A 26,550-nucleotide genomic window follows, 5' to 3' on the forward strand; every position below is an offset into this window, starting at 1 on the left:
CAAACAAAAATATTAAAATTAGTACTTAAGTAAAAAAAACAAACATCAGACACGTTTCAGTTTGAGTCAAGCATCATTTTTATTACGAGACGCTAAAACACAACAGTGTCGCCATCATCGCGATCTATTTCACCCAATCACACGTTAGCACGCCATCTTCAAAATCAAACTTTATCGACAGCGCGTGCGACGAAAACGTAAAAAACGCGTGGAAGCAAAAAGGAAGACTTTCAAACGTCTTTTTCAAAACATCGCAAACGTTTGAAGCTGCACTAACTAACAAGTGGTTTTTATATTATTATTATTATTGTTGTTGTTGTTCACACATATTTAAATAAATATGTTTAGTGTGTTCGTATCAATAATTACATTATTAAATATCTGTGACATCAAATTAGAAAACAACAACAACCTGCACTTTAATATTTGTCAAAGTCGGTCGGATAAAGAACTTTTATCAATAATTGTTTAATTGCTTTAACTGATTTGAGTTTGTTTTTCATTAGCATTTATTTCACTTTGCACGTGAATATTTTAGTGAAAACAACATTTTTAATATTCTGTGGTGCTTAATTATTATTATTATTATTATTAAGTGACGCTTAGTTATAGTTAAAAATTCTGACTTTTCCTCAAAGTCTTTTCTTTCACATTCGGCTCAAATATTGTTCACTAATGTCGGGATTATTTTATTGTTTATATTCGTGTTTAATTGACCTGATGCATAAATAAGTCTTAATAAGGCAAATATATGTGAGACACATATATGTGTTTATACATTGTGATGTAAATAAGTTCAAATTAATTAACTTTTTAATGTTTTTTTTAATAAATAAAAATGTGTTTATATGATTTTTCAGTTTCTTAATTTGAGCAACACACACACACACACACACGCACACACACACACATTTTTAAAGTGTCAATAACTTTCCCTTCAGTGCTTCAGACGACACAGGATTAAAAATCCAGATCCGCCTTTTTCTTATTACCAATGATTCGCGTCGCTACCTGAAAAATTCCCGCAAAGCATCATGGGAGAGAGGAATAAGGCGGATGTTTTCAGATTGGTTCATTGTCGAGTTTAGTTTAGCCTGGGTTTTATTCTCGGCCGAGCGTCACATGCTAACGCTACATTAATAGGCACATACAAATAAAGTTTGTAGAAAAATAAGTTCATGGAGCTCTAACTCTTCCTCTACCACATGGTTTTTAAATATACGTTAGCAGAGTTCAGTGTTTAATAATAAAAATAACTCCACAATCTTCAACCCACGTCTGATTCTACGTAAATATTTACTTTCGCTCGCTCGATAAACATTCCCCCGTTTACGCGACATTTGTGCTCTTTGAAACGCGACTTTAAAGCAGGACTACGTAACTCTCACACTCGCACTCTGTCTCTTTAAACGGCAGTAACGAGTCACACAGTGAAGGCTTCTACGGAAATGCTGGCTGTTCAGTTTGAACGCTACGCGCTGCCAAAGCGCAATTTATGTATATTACGCTACATGCTAACAGCTAACAGGTCAGTAGATTTATTTGCCGGTGAAGAAACAGAAAACCGTCACTTTCAGACACTTTTAAGTCGCAATAAAGTCGCTCAGGAGGACATTTACGCTAGGTTTTTTTTCCAAGCTGTGCTCACAGTGCCCTCTGCTGGTAGTTGCTTTACACAGTCTGAGGCATTCAGACAGTTTTGTTAAGGTTGGAGTCTGAACTTCGCTTTGCTCACGTTATTTGTGTCAGAAACCGAGGAAAACTCAGTGAAAACGGTACAATTTTGAAGGCGTTTTTTTGTCGGCCAACGACGGTAAGTAGCTACAGCTCCCTCAGACACGTCTGGGCGTGGCTTATTACTCCACCTAGCGGTATGACGGAAGTTCAGTTTGCGCGGTTCCAAATTCTGGGCTGGGCTTCTGGGTATACCAGGCAAGTACACCAGGGCCTTTAGCCCTTCTTAGCACTAGCTGCGTCCCTCTGTGCATAGGCTTCGCTAAATTATTTAATTTGTCGCTAAAAAACCAACAACTCTGCATCGCTTGCTAACAGCTTCGCAGAAACAATGGAGCTGGCTAATTGAAAAACCAGGAAGTGACCGCTCGAAAGTCAATTAGCGGCAGCTGCTGTTCGGTAAAAGCTACATCATCACGCTTTAAAAATAATACAGTGAAAACAAAAGCAACTTCAGGAGGAAAACGGAGATTCTCGCTAACGTGGTTTACTTTGTGAGCAGCGCTACAGCTGCTGGAAGGGAATCACTCTCTAAGGCATCTGCTTCAGCTACATTAGCATCTCAGACACACACACACACAGGTGAAAACAACCAGCTCTTGTAGTAGCATTTTGGTTAGTTAGCTAGCTAGCTCGTGAAGATGATGGAGCACTTGTGTAGAAATCGTCCAATGCTTCCCAGTGAGGCGGAGTGAGCTCGTTGCACACCACGCATCAAGACAACTAAACCATTTCTACATTTCAACAGTCAAAGTTCAAGAGAAAATAAATACTCTCCCGGTCTGGAGACGTTTGTAACGGAAAAAAAAAGAAAAGAAGCTAAAACGCTCTGGTAAGGCTACAGGTCAAAGTGCAGTTAGCCCTTAGCGAGCTCAGATACTGGCAGAGAGTGAAAAAAACAAAAAAAACACAAACAAAAACAAAACTACCAAAATATCTGTACCTGAAAACTGCCCGAGGAGCCGTTGAAGGCTCCTGTAAATCCCTGTGTAGCACTTCCTCTTATTTAGAGTCAAAATAACAAAGGTTGCTTAGGGCTGGGTAAAACAAACAAATAAATAAATCAACAAAAATTTTTTTCGATTATGTACGTTTTCATTTGGAAGATTCAATATGGATTCATAAAATCCTTGCATAAGATCTATCTTTTTGAATATGGTGCGCAAGTCACGCAAGGCCATATGCAAGGCCATGGTAGACCATGGCCTCGACCTTGCGGTAGACCGCGTTAGACGATGGCCTCGACCTCGTGGTAGACCGCGGTAGACGATGGCCTCGACCTTGCGGTAGACCGTGGTAGAGGATGGCCTCGACCTTGCGGTAGACCATATCCTCAACCTCGCGTGAGACCGTGGTAGACCGTATCCTCAACCTCGCGGTAGACCGCGGTAGACGATGGCCTCGACCTTGCGGTAGACCACGGCAGACGATGGCCTCCACCTCGCGGTAGACCGCGGTAGATGATGGCCTCGACCTCGCAGTAGACCGCGTTAGACCATATCCTCAACTTCGCCTGAGACCGCGGTAGACCATGGCCTCGACCTTGCGGTAGACGATGGCCTCCACCTAGCGGTAGACGATGACCTCCACCTCGCGGTAGACGATGGCCTCCACCTCGCGGTAGACGATGGCCTCCACCTCGCGGTAGACGATGACCTCCACCTCGTGGTAGACGATGGCCTCCACCTCGCGGTAGACGATGGCCTCCATCTCGCGGTATACCATATCCTCGACCTCGCGGTAGACCATATCATCGACCTATCGTGAAACCGCGGTAGACCATGGCCTCGACCTTGAGGTAGACGATGGTTCTTGACTTCGCAGTAGACCATATCCTCGACCCCGCGGTAGATCGCAGTAGTCGATGACCTCCACCTCGCGGTAGGCCGCGGTGGACGATCAGATGACTGTTGTTCAGATGACGATTTTGTTTGTTTTACCTACATCGCGCTGAGCTCACAGCACCCTCTGCTGGACACCTCTTTAATTACTTTGAAATGTGTGAAGGTGATTGTGGGCTGGATTTTGAACAAGTTTAGGATTTGACGAATTAAATAAAAAAGGGGCATTAATATAAGGACTCTGGGGTCAGTTTTTTTTTCACGTAAACGAATATTGGTTTGAAAAATGAACCCGATATTGAATCAAAATTGTGAATCGCAATAAATTTGATTCAGAGAAATCAGCAGCGATACCCAGCCCTAAATATCGACAGGCAACAAATACATGAATTCATTCTAATAATAATAATCATTCATTTAACAACAGGGCGGTTGAAGGAGTTTCACCACTGGATAGATTTGAGCCATTAAACTTCCGTTCATTCTACTATTCTAACACACACACACACACTGAGGAGATAAAGCAGATAAACCTGACCTGGGTGCGTTCACACCGACTGTGAGGCCGATGTTTGGCGCCATTCAGCGACGTAAAGAAGCGAGAGCCCGTGTCAAGATTCTCCCAAAACCCCAAACGTTCCGACTGTTTTGCTTCATAAATGTGATAAATGTCTGGCGTCTTCGATCCATATCATGGTTTGTGGACATGACTGAAGACATTTTCATTTTCTGGACCAAACATCCAATCGATTAAACGGGGGAAAACGGTCGACATTGACGACATTTTCCACCACTTTACGAAGCAAAAAGAAATGAATTTACTGAGAAAACAACGGACGAATCAGCACTTGTGAAAAAGAATCGTCGCGGTAGACGATGGCCTCCACCACCTCGCGGTAGAAGATGGCCTCCACCTCGCGGTAGACGATGGCCTCCACCTCGCGGTAGACGATGGCCTCCACCTCGCGGTAGACCGCGGTAGACGATGGCCTCCACCTCGCGGTAGACGATGGCCTCCACCTAGTGGTAGAAGATGGCCTCCACCTAGTGGTAGAAGATGGCCTCCACCTAGTGGTAGACGATGGCCTCCACCTCGCGGTAGACGATGGCCTCCACCTCGCGGTAGACGATGGCCTCCACCTCGCGGTAGACGATGGCCTCCACCTCGCGGTAGACGATGGCCTCCACCACCTCGCGGTAGAGGATGGCCTCCACCTCGCGGTAGACGATGGCCTCCACCTCGCGGTAGAAGATGGCCTCCACCTCGCGGTAGACCGCGGTAGAAGATGGCCTCCACCTCTCGGTAGACAATGGCCTCCACCTTGTGGTAGATGTGACCTCCACCTCGCGGTAGACCGCGGTAGAAGATGGCCTCCACCTCGCGTTGACGATTGCCTCCACCTTGCGGTAGACCATATCCTCCACCTCGCGGTAGACCACGGTAGACGATGACTTCGGTAGATGATGACGTCCACCTCGCGGTAGATGATGGCCTCGACCTCGCGGTAGACGATGGCCTCCACCTCGTGGTTGACGATGGCCTCGACCTCTCGGTAGACCATATCCTCCACCTCACGGTAGGCGATGGCCTCCACATTTTAACGATCGTAAACCAATGTTTACGGACACTTGTGATGTAAATGAAAATCTTTACGCAAATCGATACGAGATAAAAAAAAATACACCGTACGCGGCACAGCTCGACCCGATCACGACCGCGATGACGTCGGTATGAACGCACCCCCGCTACACTACACTGTGGTTTATCCGACTGCGGTACACGGCGTTCTCGCTCAGCTTTGATCGTTTAAATGTAAAATAAGTGAGAGCGAGAGAATGAACTGGAAGAAAAAGAGCTCAGTTCATCTTAAAGCACTCGATGAACACACGCGCCGCGTACGACCTGCACAAACACAACAACTCTACCGAAACTCGTACTTTTAAACGTGTAAAACTCGTCGCTCTGTCCATCGGCCAGGTGTAAACTGAGAGAGTGGAGGACTCGAGTCACTGCACAGTTTGATACAGGTAACCTCGTTTGTAAGCGCTGAGAGGGTAAAAGGTGGCAACCACAAACTTCCCGTCAAAGGTGCGGCCGGTCAGTAACCGCTGAGCCTCTTTGGAGTCACTGGAGTTGACGTACTCGACAAACACCTGGTGGACACACAGACATGGTCATTTTTGAGGGGGGTAACATGAAAACTTTGCATGGAGGTCAAATCTGGCGATACTCAAGGGCTCTATAGCGCCCCCCTGAGGTGAAAACAGAGGCGTATAATTGAGTTCCACCGAATTCCCCCGAAACTTGGTGTGAAGATGTTATCGACAGGAAGTCGGCCATTTTGGAATCTTGGCATCCAGTTTCGACCATTCGCCACAAAACAGGAAGTGCCTTATGACTTCGGCATACATCGAGTTGCACCGAATTTCCCGAAACTTGGTGTGAAGATGTTATCGATCAAGACGAACAAAAAAGTCCACCGTAACCATGGCCTCAACTCGACAGGAAGTCGGCCATTTTGGAATCTTGGCGTCCATTTTGGCGATTTGCACCCTACGTAAACGAGCAAACTCGTCCGAGCGCGTTTGTCGTATCAACATAAAAAATATGCGTATTTGTAATAGATACATACAAAGGTGAAAAGTTATCGAAATGTTTTGCGGGTTCAAAACAGCGAGGCCACGCTTTCATAGCGAATGGTCGAAATTTGCCACGAAACAGGAAGTGCCCTATGACTTCGGCATACATAGAGTTCCACCGAATTTCCCGAAACTTGGTGTGAACATGTTATCGACCAAGACGAACAAAAAAGACTACCGTAACCATGGCCTCAACTCGACAGAAGTCGGCCATTTTGGAATCTTGGCGGCCATTTTGGCGATTTGCACCCTACGTAAACGAGCGAACTCGTCCGAGCGCGTTTGTCGTATCAACATAAAAAATATGCGTATTTGTAATAGATACATACAAAGGTGAAAAGTTATCGAAATGTTTTGCGGGTTCAAAACAGCGAGGCCACGCTTTCATAGCGAATGGTCGAAATTTGCCACGAAACAGGAAGTGCCCTATGACTTCGGCATACATCGAGTTCCACCAAATTTCCCGAAACTTGGTGTGAAGATGTTATCGACCAAGACGAAGAAAAAAGTCCACCGTAACCATGGCCTATACTCAACAGGAAGTCAGCCATTTTGAAATCTTTGCGTCTAAAGGTTTTGCGGATTCAAAAGTGAGGTCGGTGAACTGCTGCACTCCCCGACTCCTGAGGGCCCTATCACGAGTGCGTCAATTCTATTCTATTTAAGTCGGATTATTTATGAATGGAGCGCAGCACCTGAACTAGCCGTCGATTTCAAAACCTTATTATCCGACAGAGGAGTCTGACCTGTCCTTTTCCTGGATTCTCTTTGGGGATGAGCAGAGAAACCACCGAGCCGTACTTCTGACACTCCTCTTTCATGTCGTCCAGGATGTCTGTCGAACAGAAAAGACATTTTTTTTTTATTCAGTTCGACCTCGAAAGAAGAAGAGAAACAGGTTATTTATACGGAAGTCAAGCGTCATTATTTCTTTACACTGTTTTTGATGATTTTGAATCATTTCTTTGCTCTATAATGTTGTTATAACTTTGGTACGGTGACCTCCAGTGTCACCTTCAGAAAATATATTATTATTATAATATATTATTAACCTCTTCTTCACGGTTGCCCCCATGGATCAGGGTCAGCGTCAGACGCAGCGACAAAAGCATCTGGCGCTGTATATCTAACTTTAACAAACACAGACATGCTGCATACCCACAGAAAGGTCAGAAACTCAGCTAAAAGCTCATATAAATCATTCTTATGTTCACGAAACACAGTTAAAACACAGATGGAGAAACAGCAGGAGCGGAAAAAAAACGTCACCGCATACACATTGAAAAGCGGCACCTGAGCGTCAGCGTGATTATGTAAACAAAAAAAAACACGTGTCGGCTGGACAGCGGAGAATCTACTGATTCCAGCGGTACAATTTTTATCACTCAACGACCAAGATTCACGGATCCAGCCCCAAAATAAGAGCAAAACAACAACTGACTTTCAAGAAAAACAACCAGAAATATTGTCTTACCTTTGATGTTTATCAAAACAAGTTATCAAGTTTGATCATTACAGAGCAACATTAGATCGTTCTGATTAGAGAAGGGCAAATGTCCGCACAAATGCTTCATATGCATTTATGTCCTTTTGACTCGCTAATGAAGTGATTCACACGCATTTGGAGACCGGGGTCTGATTCTACCAATTTAGACGTTTAAAACAAGCTGTCAATCACCCTAATTGACCAAGGTAAGCCAGAGCTATGGAGCTGCGTAACTGAAGACGCTGCAGAGTCACAGAGTTGTTATTACGCACCGGACAGGAAGCATCGATTTACAGCGAGTTATCATACTTTTTTTTTTTTTTTTTCAAAATAAGTTATTTTTAGACCAATAGTGACATATAAATAAAATTAAATGGGTTTTTTAATTAATTTGGTACCTAAGAAATCTCAAATAGCACAGATGGTGCCAAGCTGTGCCAAAAGTGAGGACGCCTAGACATCTCTTTACTAAAACCTCTGTAATTTCACTCTGCTTCATTTCAGCAGCATCAGACTTTGCACAGCTCATGTCCACGTGTTGTTACATGACCTACATGTGTTTTGAAGCTCTTTTTGCATATTTTAAAGGTGATATTTGCTTTAAAATTCAATATTTTTTTAGGCGAGAGAAAAAAAAAATCCTTCAGTTATGCTGTGTTCCATGTACATTTACTCTGACACAGTGACATCTACAGTGAAACTTACACCTCTGGTGGAATCTCACAAGTGTTTTCTTCATTTTGATACCAAGATAATCCACATAGAGCTTGTAACTGCAGAGATTTACTCTATTTAGTTTGGGCATGTCATTTTAGAGCAGGGACTCCAAAAAGAGTCAGGGAAGAAGTGGTTAATTATAATTTACCTTCATATTCTTCTTCATTGTGCAGGTGACTGTCGTCGATCAGGTTGAGCAGACGCAGGACCGGAGAGGGAAGCAGGACCAGGTCCTCGATGTGGGGCGCTGACACACACACACACACACACACACACATTCTTGTACTTGCTGCATACTGAGGACTGGGTTGCTGGCAAAGTGAGGACCAGCATTTCCACTTAATGAATCAACACAATTACAAATATCTACTTCATGAATGACATCTGCAAAGAGAAACTGGTTGCAGTACCATAAAAAAAAAATGTATTATTATTTTTGGTCCAAAACTTGACAAAAACGTCATACTATACTATATCGTCCAAAATTTGAAAAAAAAATTTTTACCCAAAATTTGACAAAAACATCAAACTATACTATGTCGTCCAAAATTTAAAAAAAAATGTACACACATTTTTTGGTCCAAAATTTGACAAAAACGTCATATTATACTATGTCGTCCAAAATATGAAAAAAAAATTTACCCAAAATGTTTGGTCCAAAATTTGACAAAAACGTCATACTATACTGTCGTCCAAAATTGTAAAAAAAAAATTTTGACCCAAAATTTGAAAAAAAACATTTGACCCAATATTTGAAAAAAAAAGATTTGACCCAAAATTTTTGGTCCAAAATCTGACAAAAACGTCATACTATACTGTCGTCCAAAAATTTGAAAAAAAAAATGTTAACAAAATGTTTGGTCCAAAATTTGACAAAAGCGTCATACTATACTATGTCGTCCCCAAATTTGAAAAAAAATTTACACAAAATGTTTGGTCCAAAATTTCACAAAAATCTTGTACAAAAAAAATTTGTGTCCAAAATTTGACAAAAAAGTCATACTATACTATGTCGTCCACAAAATTAGATTTTTTTTACAAATCGAGTATAGCATGTTAACATGATATCAACCTAAGGAAGTGACTTCGATGAAAACAAAGTGAGGACCGGCCAAAATGTCCTCACTCCGTAAAAAATAACCTCACTTTGTTGGTTAAAAACCCTCACTGGTCCTCAGTATGCCGCAAGTACAAGAACACACACGCACACGCACACACACACACGTAAATAAATCACACCGAGACATCGTAAATATTACTGCGTCTCATAAATATTGACTCGTACCAAAGGGAATGCTGAAGAAGGGGCTCAGGAGAGCAGCTTCAGCTGTGCATCTCTGCTTTGGGTCGATGAGGAGCATACTGTAGAACACACACACACACACACACACTTTTGTCCACATGGTCTCACTGCTGCCCCCTGCAGCCCATCGTAAACACGACGACGCTTACCTTTTGATAAGGTCTCTGAGGTGATAGACGGGGATGGCAGGACAAACCAGACTGTTGCTGGCAAACAAATGGTCAACGATGGCAGCGGTGTTTTCCTAAAGAAGGAAACGGATAAGAAAATAAAAAACACACGCGTGAGTTCATCAGAGTGTGCGACGACAGGCTGGAGATTCATGTGCAACTGTTCAAATAGCTGCTTTGTGCTATGTAGGAAGGAGGAAGAAGAAAGATCTTCTGCCACTCGACCGTCACACCAAACCTCATAGAGAAAATCAGAGATTTTAGCTCACAGGGACACAGGAGCTGCTGGTCCACTGCTGCCTCGTGTGGTCACTTTGTGTCACTGAGGTCAATCAAAGCGAAGGATTTTTCAAGCCGAATTGACAAAATAAGACATTGTAAGTTAGTGATGGAGGCAGCAGTGGATCAACAACTCCTGTGAACTCCTGTGTCTCTGTGATGTTAAAATCACTGATTTTCTCTATGGGGTTTGGTGTGGGTTCTTTTGAGTAAAGAGAAACTGATTTTAGCCGCTGAAGAAAACACGCACCACATAAAATCGATGTCAGTTTAAGTCTACGATGTCTTAACAACACGTTCACGTCTTTATTTCACTGTTAGACAGACTTTTCCAACAGGAAAGTGAAGTTTTTAAACCACTCACTCTCCCACACCAAACCTCATAGAGAAAATCAGTGATTTTAACATCACAGAGACACAGGAGTTCACAGGAGTTGTTGATCCACTGCTGCCTCCATCACTAAGTTAAAATGCCTAATTTTTGTCAATTCGGCTTTTAAAAACCATCATTCAGATTGACCTCAGTGACACAAAGTGACCACACGAGGCAGCAGTAGACCCAGCAGCTCCGGTGTCCCCCGCCAGCTAAATCCACTGATGAGAACGGTGAGATAAAGCAATGAACAATTTTTCTTCAAATGTTATCCGAGTCTTATCGCCGCGTAAATCTCGTACCTTCCACTCCTGCGAGCGGACGGTGTCTTTGAGTTTGATTCCCGAGAACATCTCCAGCAGGACGATGCCCAGGCTCCACAGGTCCACAGCAGCCGTGCAGCCCGAGTCTCCCTCCACCTCCACCCCCGCCTGAGCCAGGCTGTTCTGAAGCTCGGCCTCCGGAGCTCGATACCCGTCCGTCTGGATGTACTTGACATCCTGGGGAGGGGAGTGAGGCAGAGGAAGACTTTGACAAAAAAGAAACCCCAGTTACCCCAGCTCCTCCCCTCACTGAAGCCTCAGGATCTCAAACCTGGTTCCCGTCTTTGAAGCTGAGGCCAAAGTCGATGAGCTTGAAACACTCGTCGTCGGCGCTCCACAGGACGTTGCGCGGCTTGAGGTCGGCGTGGACGTAGCCCTCCTTGTGAAGGAAGGCGAGGGCCTCCAGGATGTCTCTGGCACAGTGTTGAACGAGCCACATGGAGTGACCCTGCTGGGGTCTGCAAAACAGTGATACTTCAGTTAGATGTCTGCCTCCAGCTGGAAAAACAAGGGAAAACCACTCACTCTCCCACACCAAAGCCCATAGAGAAAATCAGTGATTTTAGCTCGCGGGGGACACAGGAGCTGCTGGTCTACTGCTGCCTCGTGTGGTCACTTTGTGTCACTGAGTTAAGTCTAAATTAAAGATTTCAAAAGCCGAATTCACTAAAATCAGACATTGTAAGTTAGTGATGGAGGCAGCAGTGGATCAACAACTCCTGTGAACTCCTGTGTCTCTGTGATGTTAAAATCACTCATTTTTTGAATGGACTTTGGTGTGGGTTGTTTTGAGTAAAGAAAAACTGATTTAACCCATTTAACAAAAGACTTGCCGAGTAAAATCTACGTCAGTTCGAGTCTACGACGTCTGAAGAACAAGTTCCACGGCTTTATCTTCATTGTTAGACAGACTTTTCCTTGTGTAAACTGAAGTTTGTAAACCACTCACTCTCCCACACCAAACCCCATAGAGAAAATCAGTGATTTTAACATCACAGAGACACAGGAGTTCACAGGAGTTGTTGATCCACTGCTGCCTCCATCACTGAGTTCAAATGTGTTGTTTTGTCAATTCGGCTTTTGAAAATCTTCGTTCAGATTCACCTCAGTGACACAAAGTGACCACACGAGGCAGCAGTAGACCAGCAGCTGCCTGTGTCCATTTTTGTCATTTCGGCACTAAGGGCCAATTCCAATTCCCATCTTAACCCTCAAGCTCAACCCTTAATCTTAACTGACCCTCAAAACCAAGTGTTGAGGGTTATTTTGTCACTTAGAAATGGGACACCCCTTAAATGCAGATACGTCTTCAGACTGTAGGGGGCAGAATAACGCAAAAAGCTGCGTCCAGTCTGTCAACTCCAAAAAAGAAGAAGAAGAAGAACACATTTACGTCAGGATTATTTATTACAATCCGTTTGTCAGTCAAGTTATTAGGTTGTCAGTTAGTTATAAGATGATACTCGTACAAATACCACAACCACGGACATATTCAAAAGATCGTAAAAACACGCAATGCATTCTGGGTAGCCCTTGCTCCCAAGGGTGGTCTCGGAAAGTTAAACTTGCCCCTAAACTTAATTTAATCGGGACAGCACTTGCACTAGAGGGAGCGTGCATTTTTGAGATTGAGGGTTAAGCAAGGAATTGGAATTCACCCTTAAAGTCCCATGTTAAGATTTTATCAAGTGACACAAAGTGACCACACGAGGCAGCAGTAGACTCCTGTGACGCTGCCAGCTGAAATCACTGGTTTTCTCTCCGGACTTTGGTGTGGGAGAGCGAGCGGTTTACAAACTCGAGCTAAAGACGTGGACGTACTGCGAGAGGGAAGCAGCCGTCGCTCGTACTCACCGGCCGCCGTGAGATCCGCCGCTGCCGCGAACCAGCAGCTCGGACACGCTGACGTCCAGCAGCTCCAGCAGCAGACAGCGCGTGGACACGCCCACACCGCTGTGGTTGGTGAAGACGCCGTACAGCGTCACTACGAGGAAGAGTCGAAAGTCACATTTATAAACAGAGGTAAACAGTAAACACAACGACCTTACGTCTCACATGTACTTTATATTCAAATCGTCTATTAGATTTGGTTCTTATGTGGAACATTCCTATAGTTAATAGAATAATCTGTTTATTCTGATTACATAGTCATATTTTTTGCATAAAATGTTTAGTTTTGTATTAGTTTATGTTTATTGTTTGCTTATGTATGTTTATCACTCCATATCCTTAGTATGAACGCTGTCTAAATGGATTGCTACGGTGGCCCTGAGGTGCAAAACGCAAACGCAAATCACAAAACACAACACAAATCAAAAAACACAAACGCAAATCAAAACCATTAACTCAAAACTCAAACACAAAAGCAGAAAACACGAAAACATTAACTCGCAACGCAAACACAAATCACACAACGCAAACACAAAAGCAGAAAACATGAAAACATTAACTTGCAACACAAACGCAGAAAAGACGAAAACATTAACACAAAAACATTAACTCACAACGCAAACACAAAAGCAGAAAACACGAAAACATTAACTCACAACGCAAACACAAAAGCAGAAAACACGAAAACATTAACTCAGAACGCAAACACAAAAGCAGAAAACACGAAAACATTAACTCACAACTTAAACACAAAAGCAGAAAACACGAAAACATTAACTCACAATGCAAACACAAATCACACAACACAAATGCAGAAAACACGAAAACATTAACACGAAAACATTAACTCGCAACGCAAACACAAAAGCACAAAACACGAAAACATTAACTCAAAACGCACATGCTTTTGTGTTTGCGTTGTGAGTTAATGTTTTTGATTTGCGTTTGTGTTTTGCACCTCAGGGCCACCGTAGATTGCTCCTGTGAGTCCACAATAAAGATTGAATATGGTGAGATAACCTGTGATTCCCACCCTTAATCCAGAATATCATACGGTCTAATCCCTAAACTCAATCCCAAAACTGGGTGGATTTATTATGTCACCTCTGCATTTCATCATCACCCAAACTTCACCTCCGTCATTAAAGCCACAGATTATAATCTGGACGCAGTTACCGATGTTTTTGTGTCCCTGGATGTCCTCCAGCACGGACCTCTCCTTGTGGTAGCCGTAATCTCCTCCCCGAGTGTCGGCCTGGAACTCCTTGACGGCGGCGGTGGTGGCTCTGCCGGAGCTGACCCGGTACACGGAGGCCGACACTCCCTGGCCGAGGCGGGACTGCACGGTCCAGATCTCGCCGAAGATCTCGAACAGCACCGGCTTCATGCTCTGGTCGACGGCGGCGGCGGCGGCGCTGCCCTGCGGCGACACGATGGCGTCCTGGCGCGGAGCCTGCGGCTTTTTAGCGCCGGGCTCAGCGGGACCGCCGCAGTGAGCCATCGGGTGACAGGAGGAGGCGGCGGCAGCAGCTAGATGACAGGTGGAAGCAGCTGCAGGAGGAGCATTGCGGGCGGAGCGGAGGCATAAAACTACCGCAGACGAGTCAGCAGCCGGCGGCACACGAGCCGACAGCGTTCGAGGCGAACACGGAGAGATTTGTGAACATATTAAAGCAGCGTTTCCTCAAAAATGACTTCACTCCGGTCCACGCGAGGAAAGTTAGCAAAGTTAGCATTAGCTCCTGGACACAGCACAACTAGCCACCGAGTTTGAGCACACAAACAAACCACTTCCGTACACTCTGGTCCCCCATAACGTACCCGGCATTAACGCGGAATATCTGTGACCCCTGAAAACACAAACACGCGGTAAAGTTAATCGTGTTCGTTAAAAAAAAAAGTTTCTCCAGAGTTGTAAACTCAGCTTGTTGATATTAATCTTCCCTTTCTTACTCTCCTCTCCCTGACTGCGCGTGTGCGCCACCGTCTATTTCCCACAGTTCGCCTCCTGTTGGCCAGGAGTGGAACTGCACCATTTCCGAACGCTCCACACATACTGATTTACAAAACAACAAATAAAGACTTAAAAACTTTAAAAGACAGAATTGGTCCAGATATAGATATTATGATTTAGTTTCTCATTAGTCCAGTATCTTCTTATTGACTAAGTATATTATTATGACTTCATATTTAGGACTTAGTTTCTCATCATTACGACTTAGTTTCTTAATATTATGGCTTAGTCTCTCATATTTAGGACTAGGTTTCTCATAATTTAAGTATCTTATCATGACTTGTATATATGTATGTATGTATATATATAAACACACACACATGCATATATACATGACATGTACATACGTATATACATATACATTCATTCATACATATATACATACGTACAGTATATACGTACATATATATACACATATTTACATAAACATATATACATACATATATACACATATACATATATACATATACACATACATATATTGATATATATATACATACATACATATACACAAACATATATATGTATATATATGCATATATACATATATATACACACATACATATATTCATATATATACACATACATACATACATATACACAAACATATATATGTATATATATGCATATATACATATATACACACATACATATATTCATATATATACACATACATACATATACACATATATACACATATACATACATATATGTATATATACATATATACACACATACATACATACATATACACACATACATATATATACACACATACATACATACATATATATACACATATACACATATATATGTATATACATACATATACACACATATATATATACATATATACACACATACATACATACATATACACACAAACATATATATATACACACATACATACATACAAATACACATACATATATATACACATACACACACATATATATATACACACATACATACATACATATACATATATACATATACATACATATATATACATATATACACACATACATACATATACACATATATATGTATATACATACATATACATATATACATATACATACATATATATACATATATACACACATACATACATACATACATATACACATATATATGTATAAACATACAAATACATATATACATATACATACATATATATACATATATACATACATATATATATATATATACACACATACATACATTCATATACACATACATATATATACACATATATCCATTCTTGGAGACACGATTGTCTGTTTTTCCCCACTTTTCCATCTCTACGTTCATTTTTTCTTTTTTGCTGATGTGCGGTTTTTTTTCCCCACCGGAAACAGACGCGTCATCATCCCGGAAGCGGAAGTGTTAAAACCAAAACGAATAGAAAACAGAAAAAGGGAAAAGCTGGAGGTGTTTTTTGAAACAGTGAGCAGAAAAAAATCTGTCGACACTGCAGATTATAATCCCGCTGAGGAGGAGAAGAGAAGAACAGAAGAGGAGCTGAACATTTAAACTGTCACTTTATCGTTCGTCTGCGTTTTTATCGTGTTGTCAGACATTACACGAAGACGAGCTCAGGTTCTGGTTCTGGTTCTGATTCTGGTTCAGGTCTGTGTTTCTTTTTTTTTTTTAAACATCAACAGTTTCTGTGAAAATGTGAGGGTTTAAAGGACGAACGACACGAAGCTAAAGCTAGCCTGTTAGCTCTCATTCCACCAAGCCTCTTTTAAACGGACGGTTTGTTTTCTCTCTCTTTCTCTCTCTGACGTGAACACATGAATTAATGACACCGTGACGTCACAGTTTGTTTGTTTGTTTTTTAACGTGAATTGTCGAACGTGTCATCACCTGTTGTCCGTCCGTCTGTCCAGCTAATAACAGCTGGTCATACTGACCGTTATGTAGCTGCTAATAATAATAATAATAAGAATAATAGCTGTGGATATTTGAATGAGCTGAAGCTGTTAAATGTTTAAGTGTTTAATTATGATTTTATTCTGAAGGTTTTTTCCACTTCCTGGAAGTAGGTGCTTTTGTCCTTGAGTGGCACGTGACTATTTCCCCAGGAAGTCAGCTGACTGATTGAAAAAAAAAAAAAAAATCCAGAAAATGTCATTCTGTATATATACATATATTTACGTATATGTGTGTATATATGTATATGTGTATATACGTATATACATATATGTATATATACATATGTATATATGTATGTGTGTGTATATATGTATATACATATGTATACGTGTGTATATATATATGTATATGTGTATATGTGTATATACGTATATACATATATGTATATATACATATGTATATATGTATGTGTGTGTATATATGTATATACATATGTATACGTGTGTATATATATGTATATGTGTATATATGTATATACGTATATACATATATGTATATATACATATGTATATGTGTGTGTATATATATATGTATATACATATGTGTTTATATGTATACATGTGTATATATGTATAGGTGTGTATATATGTATATACATATATGTATATAGATATATGTATATATGTGTAGATACATATATGTAGATACATATATGTATCTACATATGTGTAGATACATATATGTGTATATATATATGTATATTCTGATATGTATGTATGTGTGTATATATGTGTATATATATATATATAAATACATACATATATACATTTACATACATATGTATATATATATACACACACATATAAACACATACATACATATACACACATATATATACACACGTGTATATATATACACACATATATGTGTATATATATACACATATATGTGTGTATATACAGATATATATTTGTGTATATATATATATATATACACATATACACATATATATATATATATATATATATATATATATATATATATATATATATATATACATATACACAAATATATATATATATACATAAACTGTTATGTTAATACATGTATACAGAAAGACATTTTCTGGATTTTTCTCACGTCAGTGATTTCATCTAAATCAACTCTCCTCCTCGTTTGTGTTTGCAGGTGTTTGTGGAAAAGCATGAATGACTTTGCGGTTCTCAACACGGGGCGAAAGATGCCTCTGATCGGACTGGGGACGTGGAAGAGTGAGCCGGGACAGGTGGAGACGCTGCACTACAGTCACATTTATTATTCATCCTTGTGTTTTATGGATCCATATACGGATCATATACACAAACTACTCTATTAAACGCCGTTGTTTTCCCTCCGATCGCAGGTGAAACAGGCCGTGGTCTGGGCCCTGGAGTCTGGATACCGACACGTCGACTGTGCGGCGATCTACGGCAACGAGGTGGAGATCGGAGAAGCTCTGCAGGAGACGCTCGGCCCCGACAAGGTCACCGCCGCCGCCGCCGCCGCCGCCGCCGCCTGTGATCTGTGCCTTTTTTACGTTTAAATGCAACCGGAAAATAGAGTAAGCGTATTTAATATAAATGATTAACTCGCTTCCTCTCGCGCGCTTGTGTCTGCGCCTTGCAGTCGCTGAGGCGAGAGGACGTGTTCGTCACGTCCAAGCTGTGGAACACGAGGCACCACCCGGAGGACGTGGAGCCGGCCCTGCTGAAGACACTGAAGGACCTCAAGCTGGAGTATCTGGACCTCTACCTCATCCACTGGCCCCACGGCTTCCAGTGAGCTCAACCCTCCCCCGACCCGAGGTCTAATCATGACATGGTTCACTTTGTTATCCTGAGAAAAACCACACTTCAGGTTTTCCCATAACAAGATAACGACGAGAGAACCAGACGGACACAAAGAAACGCCGATTTCGGAACACGTTCACGTCTTTATGGGGTGGACACGGCAGCTGCTGGTCTACTGCTGCCTCGTGTGGTCACTTTGTGTCACTGAGGTGAATCTGAACGAAGATTTTCAACAGCCGAATTGACAAAGCAACACATTTGAACTTAGTGATGGAGGCAGCAGTGGATCAACAACTCCTGTGAACTCCTGTGTGTCTGTGACGTTAAAATCACTGATTTTCTCTATGGGCTTTGGTGTGGGAGAGTGAGTGAAGAGAAACTGATTTTAGCCGCTTAAGAAAACACGCACCACATAAAATTGATGTCAGTTTAAGTCTCCGACATCTTAACAACACGTTCACGTCTTTATCTTCACTGTTAGACAGAATTTTCCAACAGGAAACTGACGTTTGTAAACCACTCACTCTCCCACACCAAAGCCCATAGAGAAAACCAGTGATTTTAACATCACAGAGACACAGGAGTTCACAGGAGTTGTTGATCCACTGCTGCCTCCATCACTAAGTTATAATGACTGATTTTGTTAATTCGGCTTTAAAAATCCTTTGTTCAGATTTACCTCAGTGACACAAAGTGACCACACGAGGCAGCAGTAGACCAGCAGCTCCTGTGTCCCCTGTGAGCTAAAATCACTGATTTTCTCTATGGGCTTTGGTGTGGGAGAGTGAGTGGTTTAGAAGGTGACAAAAAAAGGCAAAATAAATCAAAACTTAAGCAGGAATATTTATTAATGTACACCTCTGTGTTGTCCAATTTCTAGACCCAGGGGGCGCTGTTGGGCACAGTCAGCTGTGTTTACGAGCTAAAAATCACTGATTTTCTCTGTGGGCTTTGGTGTGGGAGAGTGAGTGTTTTTTTGTTTTCTTTTTCTTTTTTGGTTTCCACCAGACGAGGAGACGTCCCTTTCCCCAGAATGGAGGACGGCTCCATGTTGTACGACGACGTACACTACAAACTGACCTGGGCTGCCATGGAGAAGCTGGTGGAGAAGGGTCTGGTCCGCTCCATCGGTCTGTCCAACTTCAACAGCCGGCAGGTGGACGACGTCCTGTCGGTCGCCAGCATCAAACCCACCGTCCTGCAGGTGGAGGCTCACCCGTACCTGGCCCAGGTGGAGCTGCTGGCCCACTGTAGGGACCGAGGCCTGGTGCTGACGGCCTACAGCCCTCTGGGTTCTCCTGACCGAGCCTGGAAACATCCGGACGAACCGGTTCTGCTGCAGGAGCCTGTGATCGGCTCGCTCGCGGAGAAGTACGGCAAGAGTCCAGCTCAGATCATCCTCAGGTCAGCTCACACTTCACTGACACATGATTATCATAACAACTTAGCTGTAATTGTCATTAAAAACAAATCCAAATCATGTCAGACTACAACGATTAACGCTTCTAAAATGTGAATATTTTCATGTTTCTGTCATTTTTCAGCTTCTTAAATGTGAATATTTTCATGTTTCTGTCATTTTTCAGCTTCTTAAATGTGAATATTTTCATGTTTCTGTCATTTTTCAGCTTCTTAAATGTGAATATTTTCACGTTTCTGTCATTTTTCAGCTTCTTAAATGTGAATATTTTCACGTTTCTGTCATTTTTCAGCTTCTTAAATGTGAATATTTTCATGTTTCTGTCATTTTTCAGCTTCTTAAATGTGAATATTTTCATGTTTCTGTCATTTTTCAGCTTCTTAAATGTGAATATTTTCACGTTTCTGTCATTTTTCAGCTTCTTAAATGTGAATATTTTCACGTTTCTGTCATTTTTCAGCTTCTTAAATGTGAATATTTTCACGTTTCTGTCATTTTTCAGCTTCTTAAATGTGAATATTTTCACGTTTCTGTCATTTTTCAGCTTCTTAAATGTGAATATTTTCACGTTTCTGTCATTTTTCAGCTTCTTAAATGTGAATATTATCACGTTTCTGTCATTTTTCAGCTTCTTTAATGTGAATATTTTCTACTTTTTGTCATTTTTCAGCTTCTTAAATGTGAATATTTTCTACTTTTTGTCATTTTTCAGCTTCTTAAATGTTTAATAATTTAATAATTTGTGTACGTGCACGTGCGTGCGTGTGTGTGTGTGTGTGTAGGTGGCAGACGCAGCGTGGAGTCGTGTCGATCCCTAAGAGTGTGACTGAGTCGCGCATCAGAGAAAACATTCAGGTGAGGTCAAAGTTCCCCCACAGTCACATGTTGTTGTTGTTGTTGTTGTTGTTGTTGTTGACCTGATTCTCTGTGCTTCAGGTGTTTGACTTCACTCTGGACGCAGAGGAAATGAAAAGCATCACAGCGCTGAACAGAGGCTGGCGTTACATCGTCCCCATGATCGACGTGAGTTACTTTGAAACATTCAGCTTCATAAAAACCAGGTCATTTTCCCTGATTCACTTTACTTTTCAAAATAAAAGCTGATTTTCCTGTATTTTGCATGTGTTTCAGGTGGAGGGGAAGCGAGTTCCCAGGGACGCAGCTCATCCTCTCTATCCTTTCAACGACCCGTACTGACGACTCACACTGACGCCCAGATCTGTGCCTTCAACCTCATCGTCATCATCATCATCATCATCATCGTCACGAGTTAAAAACCACGTTGATCCACGTTGTTTAGTCTTTTTCAATTTCACGAAAACAACCGCTCTGTCGACGACGACTGGACGGGAAACAAACACCGCGCACGTTATTACGTTATTTTTTAAATAAACACTTTGTTACTTCACCTTCACGAGTGTCTTTATTTTTGTTTTTAAAGAAGCTGATTCTTTACAAACTTTACAAATCCATGTCAGACACACTGATGAACTGTCATTCTGTTAAAAAAAAAAAACACTCACTCTCCCACACCAAAGTCCAGAGATAAAAAATCAGTGATTTTAACAGCACGGGGACACGGGAGCTGTCGATGCACTGCTGCCTCGTGTGGTCACTTTGTGTCACTGTAATTAATTAGTGATGGAGGCAGCAGTGGATCAACAACTCCTGTGAACTCCTAACCTTCAAAGACTGCAGCACCAGACCTGGACCTTTTGGAGACTTTTCTGTCCTGGTCCTGGTCCTGGTCCTGGTCCTGGTCCTGGTCCTGGTCCTGGTCCTGGTCCTGCTCCTGGTCCTGCTCCTGCTGATGCCTGTCACCAGCTACAGCTGCCTTTGTCTCAAGGAGATGTTGACCCTTAGGATCCTTGTTGGGAACAGAAGAAGTAGGACCACGGGGAAGAGCGAGAACCTTCAGAGACTGCAGCACCAGCAGCTCCAGACCTGGACCTGGACCTGGGTCAGGGTTAGGGTTAGAAACACGGTTAAAGACGTGTTTAAAGACATGTTTTAAGAGTCTGTGCGGGTCAGAAAAGTCCGCGCAGGAGCTTCCACGTTGATGGACGTCACCGTCGCCGTGAAGCAGCGCTGGAAAAGCCGCTCGGGGTCTGGAGGCTGGTGGTCACAGTCCAGTTTCCCTCTCAGGAAGTGTTTCCTGAAGCCTCGAGGACCCGTGGGGGCGCTGCTCTGACTCGGCTCTGGTCTCTGTGGACTCGGCATGGAACCTGAAAGGCAATCGTACGTGTGTTTGACCAAGTGATCGTATGTGGAGGATAAGAACACTGCTCGACAGAGGGGGAAAACGTGTTACCAGGGTGAGTCAGCAGGGGGAGCCAGTGCTGCAGTGGTTTACCTGCTGCTGCTGCTGCTCTCAGAGGCAGACCGTTGTCCAGTCGTCTGGGTTTGGTGGTGATGAAGAGATAACAGAGGACACACAGAGTGATGATGAAGGCCAAGAGAACCAGAGCTGCTACAGAGAGACCAACGAGAGCCCCGAGACTGAGGGACAGAGACAATCAGTCATGTTTCTGTCATGTTTCAGCTTTTTAAATGTGAATATTTACTAGTTTCTGTCATTTTTCAATTTCTTAAATGTGAATATTTTCATGTTTCTGTCATTTTTCAGCTTCTTAAATGTGAATGTTTTCACGTTTCTGTCATTTTTCAGCTTCTTAAATGTGAATATTTTTATGTTTCTGTCATTTTTCAGCTTCTTAAATGTGAATATTTTCACGTTTCTGTCATTTTTCAGCGTCTTAAATGTGAACATTTTCACGTTTCTGTCATTTTTCAGCTTCTTAAATGTGAACATTTTCACGTTTCTGTCATTTTTCAGCTTCTTAAATGTGAACATTTTCACGTTTCTGTCATTTTTCAGCTTCTTAAATGTGAATATTTTCACGTTTCTGTCATTTTTCAGCTTCTTAAATGTGAATATTTTCACGTTTCTGTCATTTTTCAGCGTCTTAAATGTGAACATTTTCACGTTTCTGTCATTTTTCAGCTTCTTAAATGTGAACATTTTCACGTTTCTGTCATTTTTCAGCTTCTTAAATGTGAACATTTTCACGTTTCTGTCATTTTTCAGCTTCTTAAATGTGAATATTTTCACGTTTCTGTCATTTTTCAGCTTCTTAAATGTGAATATTTTCACGTTTCTGTCATTTTTCAGCTTCTTAAATGTGAATATTTTCACGTTTCTGTCATTTTTCAGCTTCTTAAATGTGAATATTTTCACGTTTCTGTCATTTTTCAGCTTCTTAAATGTGAATATTTTCACGTTTCTGTCATTTTTCAGCTTCTTAAATGTGAATATTTTCACGTTTTTGTCATTTTTCAGCTTCTTAAATGTGAATATTTTCACGTTTCTGTCATTTTTCAGCTTCTTAAATGTGAATATTTTCATGTTTCTGTCATTTTTCAGCTTCTTAAATGTGAATATTTTCACGTTTCTGTCATTTTTCAGCTTCTTAAATGTCAATATTTTCATGTTTCTGTCATTTTTCAGTTTCTTAAATGTGAATATTTTCTACTTTTTGTCATTTTTCAGCTTCTTAAATGCGAATATTTTTATGTTTCTGTCATTTTTCAGCTTCTTAAATGTGAATATTTTCACGTTTTTGTCATTTTTCAGCTTCTTAAATGTGAATATTTTCACGTTTCTGTCATTTTTCAGCTTCTTAAATGTGAACATTTTCACGTTTCTGTCATTTTTCAGCTTCTTAAATGTGAACATTTTCACGTTTCTGTCATTTTTCAGCTTCTTAAATGTGAATATTTTCACGTTTTTGTCATTTTTCAGCTTCTTAAATGTGAATATTTTCACGTTTCTGTCATTTTTCAGCTTCTTAAATGTGAACATTTTCACGTTTCTGTCATTTTTCAGCTTCTTAAATGTGAACATTTTCATGTTTCTGTCATTTTTCAGCTTCTTAAATGTGAATATTTTCATGTTTCTGTCATTTTTCAGCTTCTTAAATGTGAATATTTTCACGTTTCTGTCATTTTTCAGCTTCTTAAATGTGATCAACATTTGTTGGTTTTCAAGGTCAAAGTGCACAAAAAACACACATTTACAACCACGGTTGCCATGGTAACGTGCATAGCAATCGAGGAAAAGAAAGTGAGGGCGTTTTCTGTCGTCTTTTTTTTCAGATTTAAAATGAAAGATGGTCTCACCTCAGCCGCCACATGTATCCGTACTCGTAGGGGAAGAAGCTGTCGGGGTCATCACAGCAGTACTTCAGGTCACTGAAGCCGCAGCAGAAAAGTGCCGCGGCGTCGCCGTCCGCCTTCGGACACGTGAAGCGATCCACGAGCAGCTTCTCTGCGCTGAGGTAACTCTCACAGTCTGAGCTCATGTCAGGGTGATGATGATGGTGATGATGCTAAAGATGCTGAAGATGCTGAAGATGCTGCTGATGCTGCCACTTCACAGCATCTGCAGGATCTTGACTGACTCTCTCTCCTCTTTCTTCTCTCTCCTCTCTCTCTCCTCTCTCTCTCTCTCTCTCTCTCCATCAACAGGTTCAGATTTATCTTTTTATGTTTTCATTTCAGAAGAAAAGAAAAACAGCCTTTTTCTTCTCACTCTCCCACACCAAAGCCCATAGAGAAAACCAGTGATTTTAGCATCACAGGGACACAGGAGCTGCTGGTCCTCTGCTGCTGCCCCGTGTGGTCACTTTGTGTCACTGAGTTAAGTCTAAATTAAATATTTTAAAAGCCGAATTCACTAAAATCAGACATTGTAAGTTAGTGATGGAGGCAGCAGTGGATCAACAACTCCTGTGAACTCCTGTGTCTCTGTGATGTTAAAATCGCTGATTTTCTCTATGGGGTTTGGTGCAGGGAGAGTGAGTGGTTTACAGACTGCAGTTTACACAAGGAAAAGTCTGTTTCACGGTGAAATAAAGACGTAAACATGTTCTAAAGATGTCATAGACTTAAACTGACGTAGATTTTATTAACTGAGTCTTTTATTCAGTGGGTTAAGTCAGGTTTTTTTCACTCACGAACACTCACACCAAAGCCCATAGAGAAAACCAGTGATTTTAACATCACAGAGACACAGGAGTTCACAGGAGTTGTTGATCCACTGCTGCCTCCATCACTAACTTACAATGTCTTATTCTGCAAAATTCGGCATTAAAAAAAAACCTTACTTCAGTGACACAAAGTGACCACACGAGGCAGCAGAGGACCAGCAGCTCCTGTGTCCCTGTGAGCTAAAATCACTGATTTTCTCTATGGGCTTTGGTGTGGGAGAGTGAGTCAGTTTCCTGTTGTCAAAGTCTGTCTAACAGTGAAATAAAAACGTGAACGTGTTCTTAAAGACGTCGTAGACTTAAACTGACGTAGATTTTATGAGAAAAACCTTTAGTTAAGTTGCTAAAAATCTGTTTTTCTTCAGTCAAAATGAGCAGAAACAAAGTCCATAGAGAAAATCAACGATTTTAGAAAAACACGCCACGTTTTTAACATGTAGTGATGCTGCTTAATTGTGTTTGAATTAGAGTTGTGTTTTTTCTAATGAATGAATGAATGAATGAATGAATGAATGACTGCATGTCAGGAAGTGGGAGTGTGTCTGACGCTGTGTAATCCCAGCCCCGATGAAAGCAGATTGAGTGGAAACACTGGTAAATAAGAGCTGGATTATGTAAAGGGTGGACGAGCTCGTGCTTTACTCACACACACACACACACACACACACACACACACACACACACACACACACACACACACACACACACACACACACACACACACACACGACTTCAGCTTATGTGGATCATTGCATCACTGTTGTGTTCATTCTGTATTTTACCTCGTGTTTTATGAGCTGACGACGACAGAAGAGATAAACAAGGAAAAGAAAAACAAAGAACCCAAACCGCTCACTCTCCCCGCACCAAAGCCCATAGAGAAAACCAGTGATTTTAGCATCACAGGGACACAGGAGCTGCTGGTCCTCTGCTGCCTCGTGTGGTCACTTTGTGTCACTGAAGTAAGGTTTTTTTAATGCCGAATTTGACCAAATCAGACATTGTAAGTTAGTGATGGAGGCAGCAGTGGATCAACAACTCCTGTGATTGTTTGTGTGTGTTTGTTTTTGTGTTATTTGTGTGTTTGTTTGTTGTGTTTGTGTGCATTTGTTTGTGTGCATGTGTTGTGTTTGTGTGCGTGTGTTTATTTGTTTGTGTCTGTTTATTTGTTTGTGTGCATTTGTTTGTGTGCGTGTGTTTATTTGTTTGTGTGTGTTTGTTTATTTGTTTATTTGCTTGTGTGTGTTTGTTTGTGTGTTTGTTTTTGTGTTTATTTGTGTGTTTGTTTGTTGTGTTTTTGTGCATTTGTTTGTGTGCGTGTGTTTATTTGTTTGTGTGTTTTTGTTTATTTGTTTGTGTGTTTATTTGTTTGTGTCTGTTTATTTGTTTGTGTGTTTGTTTGTCTGTGTGTTTGTGTGCATTTGTTTGTGTTTATTTGTTTGTTTGTCTGTGTGTTTGTTGTGTTTGTGTGCGTGTTTGTGTGCATTTGGTTGTGTGCGTGTGTTTGTTTGTTTGTGTGTAATCACTGGTTTTCTCTATGGGCTTTGGTGTGGGAGAGTGAGTGGTTTACAAACCTCAGTTTCCTGTTGTTAAAGTCTGTCT

General features: G+C 41.4%; 3 protein-coding genes across 6 annotated transcripts; 1 reads left to right on the plus strand and 2 right to left on the minus strand.

Moving 5' to 3' along the window:
- Nucleotides 1–136: 136 nt before the first annotated feature.
- uhmk1 (U2AF homology motif (UHM) kinase 1) lies at nt 137–14,650 on the minus strand. Of its 4 annotated transcripts, XM_083887710.1 has the most exons (11): nt 13,933–14,650; nt 12,721–12,850; nt 11,138–11,324; nt 10,846–11,043; nt 9,871–9,965; nt 9,704–9,780; nt 8,567–8,665; nt 6,962–7,050; nt 5,075–5,729; nt 3,175–3,208; nt 137–3,106 (listed from the first exon to the last, which is right to left on the minus strand). In XM_083887710.1, the coding sequence occupies exons 1-9, from the start codon at nt 14,255–14,257 to the stop codon at nt 5,583–5,585; spliced, it is 1,347 nt and encodes a 448-aa protein (XP_083743836.1). In that variant the 5' UTR covers nt 14,258–14,650; the 3' UTR covers nt 137–3,106; nt 3,175–3,208; nt 5,075–5,582. The 4 variants fall into 4 exon arrangements, with proteins under 4 accessions (XP_083743836.1, XP_083743835.1, XP_083743833.1 ...); XM_083887709.1 differs by lacking the exon at nt 3,175–3,208 and having other exon boundaries at nt 137–3,140; nt 3,469–5,729; XM_083887707.1 differs by having other exon boundaries at nt 137–3,208; nt 3,469–5,729.
- A 1,540-nt stretch (nt 14,651–16,190) lies between these two features.
- Nucleotides 16,191–21,288, plus strand: akr1a1b (aldo-keto reductase family 1, member A1b (aldehyde reductase)). Its single transcript, XM_083887420.1, has 8 exons — nt 16,191–16,402; nt 17,840–17,936; nt 18,054–18,173; nt 18,317–18,468; nt 19,489–19,884; nt 20,683–20,755; nt 20,837–20,923; nt 21,032–21,288. The coding sequence occupies exons 2-8, from the start codon at nt 17,856–17,858 to the stop codon at nt 21,095–21,097; spliced, it is 975 nt and encodes a 324-aa protein (XP_083743546.1). The 5' UTR covers nt 16,191–16,402; nt 17,840–17,855; the 3' UTR covers nt 21,098–21,288.
- A 622-nt stretch (nt 21,289–21,910) lies between these two features.
- On the minus strand, nt 21,911–24,261 carry LOC310926241 (protein shisa-like-2B; the record flags this gene model as incomplete). Its single annotated transcript, XM_083888339.1, has 3 exons — nt 21,911–22,125; nt 22,254–22,399; nt 24,080–24,261. The coding sequence occupies 3 exons, from the start codon at nt 24,259–24,261 to the stop codon at nt 21,911–21,913; spliced, it is 543 nt and encodes a 180-aa protein (XP_083744465.1).
- Nucleotides 24,262–26,550: the final 2,289 nt, after the last annotated feature.

This window comes from Microchirus variegatus (genome assembly GCF_963457635.1).
Source record: "Microchirus variegatus genome assembly, chromosome: 4".
NCBI classification, from domain to species: domain Eukaryota; kingdom Metazoa; phylum Chordata; class Actinopteri; order Pleuronectiformes; family Soleidae; genus Microchirus; species Microchirus variegatus.